The sequence below is a fragment of the Theobroma umbraticum genome, unplaced genomic scaffold (assembly GCF_002168275.2).
Source record: "Theobroma umbraticum cultivar Fairchild unplaced genomic scaffold, ASM216827v3 scaffold_20.0, whole genome shotgun sequence".
NCBI classification, from domain to species: domain Eukaryota; kingdom Viridiplantae; phylum Streptophyta; class Magnoliopsida; order Malvales; family Malvaceae; genus Theobroma; species Theobroma umbraticum.
In genome coordinates this window covers 6,526,912-6,542,388 of record NW_018397266.1, presented here as the reverse complement: position 1 = coordinate 6,542,388, position 15,477 = coordinate 6,526,912, and the positions used below count along the sequence as shown (strand labels likewise).

At 31.8% G+C, this 15,477-nt stretch overlaps 1 protein-coding gene across 1 annotated transcript in view; it reads left to right on the top strand.

Annotated features, from left to right (window-relative positions):
• Nucleotides 1-9,897: 9,897 nt before the first annotated feature.
• Nucleotides 9,898-15,477, top strand: part of LOC110423646 (pyruvate dehydrogenase complex E1 alpha subunit) — a 10,444-nt gene continuing 4,864 nt past the window's right edge. Inside the window, exons 1-3 of the mRNA XM_021437933.2 lie at nucleotides 9,898-10,787; nucleotides 10,877-10,956; nucleotides 11,548-11,625. Coding sequence (XP_021293608.1) covers nucleotides 10,094-10,787; nucleotides 10,877-10,956; nucleotides 11,548-11,625 — 852 coding nt within the window. The 5' untranslated portion in view covers nucleotides 9,898-10,093. The remainder of the gene's footprint in view (nucleotides 10,788-10,876; nucleotides 10,957-11,547; nucleotides 11,626-15,477) is intronic.

Sequence of the window (15,477 nt, the reverse complement as noted above, 5' to 3'; positions counted from 1 at the left end):
GGTGCTAACAGAGAGGATGTAACTCATGTCAATAACATTCTTGATGATGTTGTGGCAAGGGATGTGACCCTTCAATCAATTGATGCTGAAGGAGACCATATTCCTTAGGTCAATGCGGTTGTCGATGCATCTACTAGAGTGGAAAGGGACCTTCACTCAATTGAGGCTAAAAGAGACTATGTTTCTCAGACTAATGCGGTAGTCAAGGCATCTGTGAGAGAGGATGGGAACCTTGCATCAGTTCAGGTAGAAAAAAACCATGTTCCTCACACTGATGCAATAATCAAGGCAGTTGTGGGAGAGGATGGGCACCTTGAATCAATTTAGGCTGAAGAGGACCATGTTCCTTAAAGCACTCATTAAGGTAGCACGTCACGGTTGTCGTCACTAGAGTTGTCTGATGTCTATCATCATGAAGCACACTCATTTCAAACCTAACTGAACAGGCATGGGTGAAAATGGCGAGCAAATACATAGTAAGCTTGTACGCCAACCAGCTAGAGAATCATCGGGATCTGAATAACTCAATGGTGGAAGCATACAAAGCTTTCAAGAAAGATGAGTGTGAGAGATAAGCTCATGAATAACATTGCAAATATTTTTTTTGAATGAAATATTAATCCATCAAACCTTTTGAAATTCATTTTATTTCATGTGCAAGCGTAATGTCTAGATCTTCAAGGATCAAGGGGCTGACTTTTTCACAACATTAGAGGATCCCAAAGAGGAAATGACAAGTAAACAAATTAACACATATCTTACCATACTGTATAAGCGAATGACAGGGTTGAAGTCCAAGTTGTACAACACCTATGCATGCGTGGTTGATACAATATTCTTCGTAAATTTATTTACACATTTTTCAATTATGAAAATACTAAAGTTTTAGATTGCATGAAATGTAAGCTGATGTATACATATTTCACATGACATCATTCGTATGCTCTACACCATATATCCAATTGAAGATGAACGGTCCACTATGAAAATTCCAGATGAGTTGTAGGGGTACATAGAAAGTGATAGGCAGACAGATGGGAAAAAATAGAAAGATGTCGATTTCATCTTTGCGCCTTGCAATATAGCTGAATACTAGGTGGTTGTGAAGATCGATTTGGTCAAGTGGATGATCAAGGTGATGGACATTATTAGGACTTCGATTGCTAAGGATAACGGAGTACGTGCGACTTAAATGACATCCCTTACGACGATGATGCCCATCATCTGCCACCAATCCAATTATTTCAACAAAACTCGTCGCAAAACACGAGATTCCTCACCGATGCCATTGAAAATTCATTTGCCAAAGGCATTAGTGTATCGTTAGAATGATAGTGTCAGCTGCGGTATGTTTACCATAGGGTACATTGACGATATTTTGCAATTAGAATCGATCAAAATTAAATAGAACATGATTACTAATATGTGTCACCAATACGCTCTGTAAATTTTTAACAACAGTTGTGAGAGCGAACACTAAACCTTACACCATGAACATATCAGAAGTTGTGTATATTTTTTTGTAGATACAATTAATTTTAATATTCGTACATTTTATATATTAATTTTTCAATTTAGACACAGTATGGTCAAAATTGCGTTAAAAGTAGCCTAACTACAACAGCTTTGCACTAAGCAGCTTGGAGGAATAAAGCATGGAAATAGCAATCACAGCTCTATAGTGCTGAGTTTCCAATGCTGAAATGCTATCCCTTTTAGCACAAACCCTTCACTAAACAGAAGCTCCAATGCTACAACACCAAGCTCCCAACACTACAACATTGTCCAACACTACCAATATTGCCTTAGAAAGTAAGCATGGCGTGGCATCCCATAACACTACAACCACTCAATGTGTCACCACAAGATGTCATCAACATCTAACAATTGAAACGTGGCTTGTCACCTTATAATATTGCAACTATTCAGCATGTCAGCATAAAATGTCATCAACATTTAACAATTGAAGCATGGCATGTCACCCCATAATGCTGCAACCATTGAGCGTGTCACCACAAAATATCATCGACATCTAACAATCGGGGGATGACATGTCACCCCATAATACTGCAACCACTAAGTGCGTCACCACAAGATGTCATTGACATCTAACAATTGAGGCATGACGTTTCACCCTATAATACTACAACCATTTAGTGTGTCACCACAAGATGTCATCGACATCTAACAATTGGAGTGTGGCATGTCATCCCATGATACTGCAACTACTCAGCATGTTACCGCAAGAAGTAATCGACATCTAACAATTGGAGCGTGTAACAATATAATATAACTTAATAGAATGTTATTCGTTATTATTGCCCAAAATCTTAGTTTGGTGAGATCATTTTTTTGTACAATATCTTTTCATTACGTATTTATCTAAATTAATTACAAAACTTATTAAAAATTATACTCCTCGACATAAATTAAATTAAAATATTTGAATTAAATAATATATGATCTTACATAGCAAATTCTTAGGTTCAGTAACAAATAATATAACAATTTTCTATTCACTAATCAAAACTAAATAAAAAATTTAAATAATCAAATAATATATCTACAAAATAAATTAAAAACATAAAGACTCATAATATATAATCAAATAATATATCTACAAACTAAATATAGACATTGTCCTTCATATTAGACAAGTGTTGTGTGTGTGACCGGTTTATCTGCAAGTTGAACATGTTTTAGGTCATCACACTCATGGAGGCGTCGATTAACTTGGAAATGGTGCTGGATTTGTAGATGGAACTGCAAATGAGGATTGGCAATTTTTTCTATTATGCCAGTACCTTTTGCATTGTGAACTTGTCCATGCTCGACTGCTTTCACCAACTAATGGAATCTTTTTCCTTTTAGATATTCTCGTTTGGTTTCATCAAGGTGGTGGCAAAACGATGATTTGTTTCACATGAGGGGGGATGTCCTAGTCACTAGAATGCCCTACTAGAAAAATGGACCCATCGTAACCTTCTACCAAAATGGTTATCTTGTAGTAGTCAGCACAAAATTCAACGGCTTCATGTTTGTATTTACCGAAAAGTGCAATGAACTCAATGTTCAAGTACAATGTCAATGCTATGCTAATTAAGGTTCAAATAAGAAATAAAGATATCCTGACTTATTGTCACAATGGCATGGTTGCATGGCAGTAGATTTGTTTGAAATCACAACATGAATACATCTTTCTAAATGGGTTTACAAGTCCGTTCATCTTCCTGTTTTTAACTTTGAACTCTACTCGATTAGTAGGTTTAACTACAAAATGATGTGTATCATTAAACCATTTGCTCAACTGCTTGGTAACCTAAGGGTTGAGGGTCTTAGTCACCTTGATGGCCTCCTCATACTGGTCATGGAACCAACATTGGAAAATGTCTTTGATAAACTTGATTAGAACAGTGATTGGCATTTGTCTTGCATGTTTCAAGCATGAATTAATACATTTCGCAAAGTTGGATGTCATGAGTTGGTATTGCTTTGTAGGTAAATGTGCACATGCCCATCTCTCAAGGCTTATTCTCATAAGGTTAGAGTAGGCTTTCACATGAATTTGCTTAAGCTAGTTCATATGTCTATTAAAATCGAAAAACTTATAATAGTCTCGAGCAATGGTGAAAATTATAAAAACGTTATTTGTGCTTGAACTTGTTTTTAAAGTTTTTCTTTAAGTGTTAACCGCATAAACCGTGGTACACTTTTGGGTATACATTTAGATTACTTTCATAATGTCGAGATGCTGATCAGAAATGAACATAGTGTTTTCAGGATAAACAACCGCATCACGCAGCTTATTAAGAAACCACATCCACGAGTCTTCATCATAAACATGGCCTATGCCAAATGCATCTGGATATACACACTTGTTTGCATCTTTGCATATAGTGACAAACAGAATACCCTTGAACTTATCTTTCGGATGTGTCGCATCAATTACAACTGTAAGACGCATTACATCCCTAAACCCTCAGATACAAGCCCCTATGACTAGAAACTATATCTGACTCTTTGTGCCTCATCAAAAGCTACTGTAGTGACTGTGCCTGGATTTCCTCATTCCAACATATAAAAATACGAGGGTGGTAATTGGAATGACTCATCCGAGGGACTGAAAACAAGCTTCTCTGCATACTTTTTCATTTACTAGGCCTTACCATACAAGCATTCCAATCCCCACCGAACCCTTATCTCACCAATTATGTCCTTAGGTCTAAATGCTACTCCATTAGCCTAAAGCTTATGTGACATAAGTTTACCAATTATTTTTGCACTCGTGGTTCAAAATTGCCCTTACAAACCATCGACAGTACACATGTGTACTTTATGAAACGTCCGAATTCTCTTTCAAGTAACTTCATTGCATGCACGCTGAACTTGCATGCCTTGTCCTTGCAACCAACCTCAAAATGACCTTTACATGATATTTTTGCTCTTATCTCAAACTATTCTGTTAGAGCTAACATGTTCAAAGCTCGTTTCAACTTAGCCTTCAAGGAAACCATTCTTCTTTTGTATAAGCAATCATCGGCACATGTTGACTCCTTAGTGGTAATTATTTGGAAGGATAACCTTTTTGCACCTGGAAGTGGCCACATGTGAGATATCCTCACATTTCTCCTTTCCTAATAACTGTCATTGAGCAATGTCTCAGGGAAACGAATCCCGTTCTCACCAACGATGGGGCTATTACATATGGGTCATCACACTGAATATCTCTTACATCAACACCTCCAACAGGTTACATTTCGCCTTCAACATTATTGTAACTTGGAATGTCACTGTCATAAAGCCAATCATCGTCTAAACTGTCATCATGCTATTCATCAGGCCCGTTATCTAAATTGTCATCAAATCTATCTTCACTGATGGGGAATAAATCTTCATTTTCCTTATCAAATGTAGTATTATTCTCGAGCGTCGCAGTGTTGTCTTCAAGTGTCGTAGTCTCATTTGAAAATAGCATTACACCTTTTATAGTTTCACCCAATTGTTGCATTTGTTGGATAGAAGCAAGTACTTGGTTGGATGCACACGTTAATTGGAATTGTGTAGCCAATTGTTATGTGAATGTCATGTGTCTATCGGGCTGCATAAACTCTTATGCATACGTCAATTGTTATTGTTGTGGGTTACGAATTGAATGTTGTGGTATATGTGAAGCACTGTAAATCTTATTTTGATTGAGTTGATTACCATATTGTACAACTTCTCCATGTGACATAATATTTGTATGGCGTTTCTTAATCTTGACATACACTGTCGGAACACTCCTCTGTTCTAGCAGAATTAATGCAACATCCTCATTGTCGTTGATAATTAGGCGTGATAGCTCTCTGGGTGTACTGATCAATGCATGTAACTTAATTTCATGAATTTCTGAGTTTACACTAACTACATCTTCAATCCTCATTGTCCTTTATCAAGCTTGCAAATGACAAATCACTCATAACCTCCCGTATTCTTGACTCACCACCCTTGTAAATGTCATCCACCCACTAACCACCATATCTTATCACAAGTTGTAGAATTGGAACCCCACTAAAATTTTGAAAACAAAAAATTTGTTAGTCATTTTACACATTACATGCAGCGTTTTAAAATTTATCTGTCATGTTGTTAAGCATTATGTTCAAAAAATGTTACACACAATGTTTAAAAAATGCTACACGCCATGTTTAAAGATGTTACACGCCATGTTCACAACCTGTTACATGTCATGCTCAATAAAAATGTTACACGCCATGTGCTGGCACATGTTATTTCAATATATTTTTTACATGCCATGTGCATTAGAGATGCATGACGTGTAACAACTTTGGGTAATGTTTTTAATCTATGTTATAATTTACACAAAAATTTCAAAAATATGTTGCAATAATAAACCCAATAGCATACCTTGATGTCATCTCTACTCCAGGGTCTGTTTATCGACAATGATATGGGCAGATGCTGAGAGACAGACCACAACACGATGACGATGGTCCTCAATAGAAAGTTAACAGAGCTAATACAATTAAGAGAGCTAAAAAAGAGAGTTGAGCAAGCTAAAATAGCTAAGCATTTATTTTTATTTTCTCTATGACGGGAGGAAGATATGAGGAGATTAATTTATCAAGATGTTTTTAAGAGTATTTTGGTCTACTCATGTTTGTTTTTAAGTAAAAACAGATAATTTTATATGGCTGACTATTTCTGAAATCACCTTATGAGGAGGGTCATTTCTCACAATTTTCTCTTTCAAAAATCATTACAAGTCTTTTTCTTTTCTTTTTTTTTCTTAATATCTTTAAAAAATTAAATCATTTTAAAAAATTTAAATAAATTTTTAACTTGGTATTACTTGAATCAAGTTTTTATACAAATATTATATGGTTTTTTTATTTCTTTAATTAAAAAAATGAACTTATGTTGATTTCTTTTGTGACTTTTTTATTACTTTCTTACTTTTATTTGTTTGTGGATCACCATTCTTGGTACTATCTCACATTTTTCACTTCCAAAACTCCTATGTGCATCTAATCATCGTAATAGGTATAAACATTGCAATCTATTTCTTTCAAATTTTAATTTAATTCTACTTTTTTAAGTAAATATTTCCTAAAAATTAACCTTATTTTATTATTTATTACTTTTTTTTTCTTGTCCATAATCTTGTTCTATCTATATTTTTTTTATAAGAACTCTCCCCTGTCCTATGTGACAATGTATCAATGCTCTATGTTTGCTCTCATGGGTTAGCCCTAATTTAGGTTTGGTTTTATCCATTTCTGAGATCTTTTATTTTACCCAAAGTAGAAACTCTTTTGAAATTAAGGTGTCAAGTATTTATTATTTTATCTCATAGTGAAACGGTGTTGTTGACAAAATACAAAGAGTATCGTATTGTTAATTTTGAGTGGCTCGATTGATTCTTCCTTCCAAAAGTTGGTGTTTGGCCAGGGCTAGTTTTTGGGTTTGATCTATTTTTGTTACTGTAATTATCTAATCCCCATTTCTCCTCTAAAAATACCTTTGAGATCAGTTGGGATAGAAGTGCACAATCGTAGATGGAAAGTGCAATATTTTTTTGAAGTAATAAAATAAACTCAAAAAACACTCAATTTTTATTTTAAATTAATTAAATAAAAATATATATATGAGACAGTTTAATCAATACTATATGATGGCGTTTTGGTACTTTATAATGCAATGTGATTGCAAGTAATGTGATTGCAGGGAAAATAACATTACAATATTTGGTATACAAGCAAAATAATGATTAAAATGCAAAGAAAACAACATTGCAGCGTTTAGTTTATAAGTACTTTACTAGAAATGTAATGTTAATTTTCAAAATTACTCCTATTTATTAAAATACAAGTTTAACATATTTATATTTTTTATTGTTAATTTTTATATAATATCATCTCTTAAATATATTTTTAATATCATATATTTTATTTTCATTTCTTATTATAATCTTATATATTTTATTTTTATTTTTTTAATCCAATTTTTTATATTATATATTTTATTTTAATTTCTCTTACCTATATTATATAAATTTTAATATCTTATATTTTATTTTATTTTAATTTTTAATTCTTATATTATATATTTTATTTTAATATTTTTTATTTTAATTATAACATTGCAAAATGTTTTTAATAAGGTAATAAAGTTGAAGGGTAAAAATGTTTTTAAGAATATTACAGAATGTAATGTAATGTGATAGCATTGGTTTTAAACTGCAATCATATTACATCCTTTGGTTGTAATGTAATTACATTGTAATCTTACATTACAGTGATCTGTTATAAAACAAACACTACAATGTAATTTAATTAGACACATTGTAAAAAATGTGCTCCCACTTCCCTTATACCAAACGCTATCTATATATGTGTGTTTGTAAATCATCTGAAACATAGAAGTGATTGTTATATACAATTTAGAATTAAGATGTGATTATTTGAAACAATAGAAATACATAATTTTTTTTAAACTAATAAAAAATCAAATAAACACTATTTTTTTCTTGAATTAAGTAAATAAAAAGTGAAAAGATTATAAAAAATATGTTTATTGTCTTTTTACATAAAAATAAATTGAAAATTTAAATCGAAGTAAAACATAAAATTTTATGTAAGAAAAAAATAACTTTAAAGTGTTATATGAAAAAATATCATAACACAAAAAGAGTCTATGTGAGGTTTGTTTTTCAAAAAATGATAAAAAATTTATTTAATTTTAAAAAATAATTTCAATTTTTTTAAAAATATTATACTTTTTTTATGGGTTGGATTGAATGGAAACTCATGAAAGTTTGACTATTATTAACACAACAAAATACGGAAATTGAAAATTCATTTGTTTTTTTTTTATATTTTTCATTTTGATTTCAGTCCAAGAAATAAAAATATAGTCTTAATGCTTACAATTTTTTTACCTTAGGAAAACCGAAATATTGGCCAAACCCAAGCCGCTTTTCTCCCTATTATTGTCTGATTGAAGCGTTCGTTTTCGCTTTGTTGTTTTACGACATTATTAGACAAGATAGAGAAGCAAACAGCAGCTGAAAACTATCAGTTGCCCTGCACTGTACGGCACTTGGATTCTCAATTCTCAAATTTATGGGGCCAATAGCTACTTATTTGGAGTGTTAGGTCTGCGGTGTGTCTGTACGCGAAACCAACATGTCAAGTTTGTTTGTTTGATCTAAAATATTTTTTAAAAAATTGTTTCAAAATTTATGTTTGTTAGATGAAAAGTTTATTTTAAATATAAAATAGTTTACCAGTCAATTGAAAGTATTCTGCGCTGATATTTTCATAAAATAAAAAAATTTTATACTAAATTTAAGAATATTAATTTGATAAATATTAATATTTAATTTAATTTTTTAATTTAAATATTAATATTTAAATTATTCAATAACATTAAAATTAAAAAATATTTTTTAATAAAATCATTCAATGTAATTAAATTTTTTATTTATAAATTGAATAAATCTTACAAATAATTATAATAAAAAATATTTCAATAATCGTTATTTGATGAATACATATAAGCATATATATTAAATATTTTACAAAATTAATTAATATTAATATTTTTATAGTAAATATATATAAATATAAATTTTAGATGTCTTACTCAATTGATAAATATTGATATTTTTATAGTGTTATGATAAAAAAGTGATAAGATATAGATTTTTTCAATATTAAAGCTTACTTTAATTATAAATAATATTGTATAAGAGTTAAAATATTGTATTGCTCTATTCCTTTAATTATATAAACATAAGAGATGCCAAGTCCACAGATTTAGAGCGAAAGACTAAAAAGACTAAACTCATGTTTAGAGCAGAAGAACAAAAAACTAAACTCACATTTAGAAGTTTTAAAAGTCAACTAATTCACATGTCAATCAACTAGAGTTACACAACATAAGACTATGTCACCCCACTTGATGCAAAGATACGGTAAGGCTTCTTTTTATTTATAATAATAGATACTTAGTTAAATATTGTGAGAAATATTATTATTAATTTTACCTATTTTCATTTTTATTATTTATTTTGATCTCAAATTAATAAAAACCAAATGACACTACTTTATAATCAATTTCCATTTATCATCTTAACATTTAAATAAATCTACTAGTAATGTAAAACATATTTCCATAAATCCAATAAAAATATTTTTAATAATTCATTTAAATAATAAAAATATTAAAATTTATAAAATAGTTTATGTTAAAATTTTTTTAATAAATTATTTTTCAATTCCCAAATAACTTATAGTAGGCCTGACCAGCATAGGACTCTAATTAAAAATATCTAAAACAGGCCAAACTTTCATTAAAAAATATAAAGCAGGAAAGTCAGGGCTGCATTGGTAGCCAACCACAGGGCAAAGGGCAACCTGCAAAAACATTTTTTTATTCCTAGTCTTTTACATTTCCCCCGCATTATTCCCCACCAAACTCCCCCTTCACCAAACCCCTCTCTTCGCCTTTCTGTTCTAGTGTCTGTGCTCTCTCTTAAAACCCCCTTGCATCGTAGATCGGACCAACCTCTCCGAATCCAACGGTCGAGATGGCTCTATCGCACCTGGCCACTTCTTCCTCCCGCTCCGCTGCTCTTCTCAGACCCCTCTCATCTTCCATCTCCCTTCGCCGCCCGATCTCCACCGACACCACTCCCATAACCGTCGAAACCTCCGTCCCTTTCACCTCTCACCAGTGCGAAGCCCCCTCACGTTCCGTTGAGACCAATCCGAAGGAACTCCTCACTTTCTTCCGAGACATGGCGCTGATGCGGCGGATGGAGATCGCAGCCGACTCACTCTACAAGGCCAAACTCATCCGTGGTTTCTGCCACCTCTACGACGGCCAAGAAGCTGTCGCTGTCGGCATGGAAGCTGCCATAACCAAGAAGGACTGCATCATAACCGCCTACCGTGACCACTGCACGTTCGTCGGTCGCGGTGGGACCCTGTTGGAGGTTTTCTCAGAGCTGATGGGACGCCAGGCTGGATGTTCTAGGGGCAAAGGAGGTTCGATGCACTTTTACAAGAAGGATTCGAATTTTTATGGTGGACACGGGATTGTTGGAGCTCAGGTCCCGTTAGGATGTGGCTTGGCGTTTGCGCAAAAGTACTCTAAAGACGAAAATGTGACCTTTGCTTTGTATGGTGACGGGGCTGCTAATCAAGGGCAGTTGTTCGAGGCTTTGAATATCTCTGCGCTTTGGGATCTGCCTGCAATTTTGGTCTGCGAGAATAATCACTGTAAGGAATTTGAATTGAAATGGAATTTTATTGGTTTATAAACTTCAGTATTTTTAGGATTGTTTTATTTATATGATATAACTGTACAGATGGTATGGGGACGGCAGAGTGGAGAGCTGCGAAGAGTCCTGCGTATTACAAACGTGGGGATTATGTTCCTGGTTTGAAGGTGAGAATTAGTTGGTTTGTTTGAGATAATAATGGCTTTATTGAGTTTTAATTTATTGTTCCTTTGGAAATGTTATTATGATTTTAGCATTATTGAATTTAGGATTTAGATGTTACCGGTATTTGAAGTGACTATGATCAGTAGTGTCTTAATACTGAATGCTGAAAAACTGTGATGGTTGCCATTTTGAGCTGCAAAGAACTGCTTCTTCTGCTGATCTAAAATGAATATTGATGGTTTTGTTATCATTATCCTTTTACATTAGAACTTAACTGATTGATTGAAGTTTTAAAATGCAGAATCTCAAGTGGTTTGTATACTTTTGGTTTCTTAATATGTAACTTTGTTTGCTTCTAAGGTTTAGGGGTTTGATGCAAAAAGAATAAGAAATAGTGTTCTAGTAGATCTATAAAGTGAAATCCTTTTGTTCCAAAACTATAGAGATATAGTTTTTGAAATACTTAATATTAAGCTGTTACATGTCTGCATTTGAGAAAATATATGTTTAAATTCCTTTTGCCTGATGATAGACAATAATGTACCTTTTTACCATAGTTTAATTCTGTTTGTCATGTGCTTCATATCTTGTAGGTGGATGGCATGGATGCCCTTGCTGTGAAGCAAGCCTGCAAGTTTGCCAAAGAACATGCCTTGAAGAATGGACCAATTGTAAGTTTATTTATCCAGCTCTTGACTTTATTTTTGTCTTCATTTCTTGTGCTGGCCATTTTTTATATTATTTTGTCCTTACTTAAAAGGTTTTAATTGATTGCTTCTTCAATTTTCTTTGTTACTCTTAACTTTTTGTAAGATCTTGATATTTGTTTAATTTGTTCTATCTTACTTAAGCTCAAAGGTATTAAACAATAAAATTCATTACTGAATAATTAATCACACTCAAAGAATAGTTATTATTATCTGTCTAATTTTGGGAGCACACACATTCTATCCCCCTTTGTACTTGCGTAACCTTCTATTTTAATTCTACGAGTTCTTACCATGGTTGATACACTTGAAGAATAAGTTATTTTTATCTCATCTACAATTTGACTAAGAAGGCACATGATCATTTAGAATACCTTTTTGGATTAACCAATCTTTAGTTCACAACCCTTATTCAAGAAGTTAGGGAATGGAACTCTTTCTTGGAATATTGTTATTTCTCCAAACTGTAAAATTTCGAGTGCTGATAATTTTATCTGGACATATAATGAAACATGAATTTTTGTATCATATCACAAGCCTTAAGATGGGGAAAAGCTAACTCCTTGAGAGTAGAATACTATTAGAATTAAGAATCATTCAATGCAATTGCAATTCTTACTTATAATATGAATAAATATTATTGATATTTGTAATAAAAAAAATCTTTAATGAAAGTCATTTGATGCAATTAGAATTTTTATATATTGACAAATTAAATAAATTTTATTAATATTAATAATAAGAAACAAAAATAAAGAGTAGAAAACAAGAAGGGTGCCAAATGACTATTTAGGTTGGTGCTTTTTTCACGGGGCCATCACTCTTTTTAAAAGGTTAACCTAATAGGGTGTGTTGCGCTCATGCTTATAAGCTTTCCAAGATCCCTTATCGGCTGATGTGGGATTGAAGCACCCTTTTACTTTTTTGAAGTGCTTGGCATGACATTCTCCCCCACCCAATCCGGCGACGCGCTTGTTGCTGTCAGCCACTTTACCTGCCTCTGTTATAGAGGTGCTTACTGTGGATTGGGTCTAAGTCAGGCTTGTATTGATACCACTTTGGTCATGGAGCCATTACCCTCATCCCACAAGATTAACTTGATAGGTGTGCGATGTCCATGTTTACAAGTTTTTTAGGACCCTCGTACGTGGCCGATGTGGGATTGAAGTGCCATGGCTACTTCCTATGAAGTGCGTAGTATGACACTTACATCAAACTAGTATCAGAGTTGCCATTTCAACTAACTTTGTGGCATTTGCAAAGTGAGTTGTACTCGTTATATTTAGTTGCTTTTGTTGTATGATGTAAGCTATTGTTAAATTGTTGTATGATCTAAGCTTTTGTTAATTGTTGGTATGGCTGCAAATGTGTTTTCGATCAAATAAGAGGTTGAGAAGTTCACAAGGAAGAAAGTTTCAATCTATGACACATTAAGTTGTGGACGATGTTGGTCTAGTAGGATTATGTAACGCTTTGGGTGATAGATAAATTGTTAAATACAGCTTAAGAGGATACAAAAGATGATATCTTGGAAAAGGCGCATAATGCCATCTTGCTTAGTCTTGTAGATAAGGTATGACAAGAAGGGTGGTACCTTAGTGCTCAGTCTGTAGCTTCTATTAATGAGGAAGTATATGACAAAAAACTGACAAACTAGCCTTACCTCTAGCAACGACTTTACACTAGACTTGTTTGATTGATCTTTGGTAAAATACTTTTGACCTTCCAAAACATGAAGCATTTTGTTTTTTCTTCACAAAACTCATATTGCCATTAAAAGAAAAGAAAATATAACAAGACATAGCTATTCTTATTTATTAGCAATCGAAGGATAGGAAAAATTGAGAACTTTTCCAACTATTAAGCTGGGTTTATATTTAAAAGGAATAACATAAATAGTCAACTATATCATTATAAATGTCAAAAAAGAGCAAATTAGATAATAGGATAATATGAGTCACAAAAAATTATGAATATAGAAAAAAAAGATGCAGCCAGAAAGGAAGAGCCTAACCCCACTTTTGTCCCAATCTCGTCTTATATCAACACTCTTAAAAATGGATGAGTTGTTAACATTTACTTTGGGCATGGTGTGAAAAGGCAACAAGAAAGAGTTTTAAATAGAGAAAGAAACAGAGAAGATAAAGACAAGAATATGCATCTGGATTCAAAAAGGTAATACAAGCGAAACAAATTGAGAAAAAGAATGGAAGGAAGGATGCGGTGCATACTCAGCTACAGATGAAAAACCCTAATGACTTACATATATATAATTTATATAAAAGTAGGATAGCTGACTGGATCAATTGATTGGCACTTATCATTCTCAATTTGAATTAATTTTTTTACACCTTATGTCAAAACTGCGTTGGCTTTGACATTTGAAGGGTTTTTATTTTGTTTTTTTACTTTTATTTATTTCAATAAAAAAACTTGAAAACAATAATTTTCAACTTTTAATGGTTAGAAGATAGATTCATATAATATTTAGCAATTGTAATTTCATATTTTTTTTGTCTATATTCTCTTATTCTGCATGAACTTGAATCTATGGTATATATATATCTCTTTTATACATGAATGTTTAAATTCCTATAAATATGCATCCAGTTCATTATATAAAAGTAGGATAACTAATTGGGTCAATTGATTGGCATTAGTCATTCTCAATTGAATTATTTTTTTTTTACACCTTCTGTCAAAACTACATTGTTTTTGACATTTGAAGGGTTTTTCTTTTTTTTTTCTTCTATTTATTTCAGTAAAAAATACTTGAAAACAATCATTTCTAACTTTTAATGCTTATAGGATAGATTCATTTAATATTTATCAATTGCAATTTGATATTGTTTTTGGTCTATGTTCTTTTATTTTGTATAAACCTGAATCTAAACTATATAGACATCTCTTTTGGACATGAATGTTTAAATTCCAATAAACATCCGCCCAATTCATTGAACAAAATAAAAAAGTCAAAAAGTTCTATTCATTTCTCAATATACATAGCACACAATTATTATTGAATAAATAAATCGATTGAATTTGATAATCTTTAGGTATTCATTTTATATATAAAAGATAGATAATACTAAAAATTAATAACTATTTTATATTGATAGGATCTTTACAATATACTGTTGTTCTATATTCTGCAACTATTTATCTTAATCTATTAATAGTATAGGTTATATACTCTCTCATTTTTAATAGTTTATTATACATCTGATAATCTTTGATAGAATTATTGTCTTTTTTAGATAAATTCTATTTTAAATAGGATAACTAATTGGGTCAATTGGTTGTCATTCTCAATTGAATTAATTTTTTTTACACCTTAGGTCAAAGCTGCGTTGGTTTTTACATTTGAAAGGTTTTTTTTTTATTTATTTCAGTAAAAAAAAACCAAAAAATAATAATTTCTAATTCTTAATGTTTAGAAGATATATTCATTTAATATTATCAATTAAAATTTAATATTCTTTTTTGGTTATATCCTTTTATTTTGCATGATCCTGAATCTATAGTATTTAGACATCTCTTTTATACATGAATGTTTAAATTCTAATAAATATCTATCCAATTCATTGAACAAAATAAAAAAGTCGAGAAGGTTTACTCATTTCTTAATATACATAGCATACAGTCATTATTGAATAGACAAATCAACTAAATTTGACAACCTCTAGCCATTCATTTTATATATAGACATATTTTTAGAAATTAGTAACTATTTTATATTGATAGGATCTTTACATCATACGGTTGCCTTATATTGTATAACTGTTTATCTTAGTCTGCCAATAGTACATGTTATAT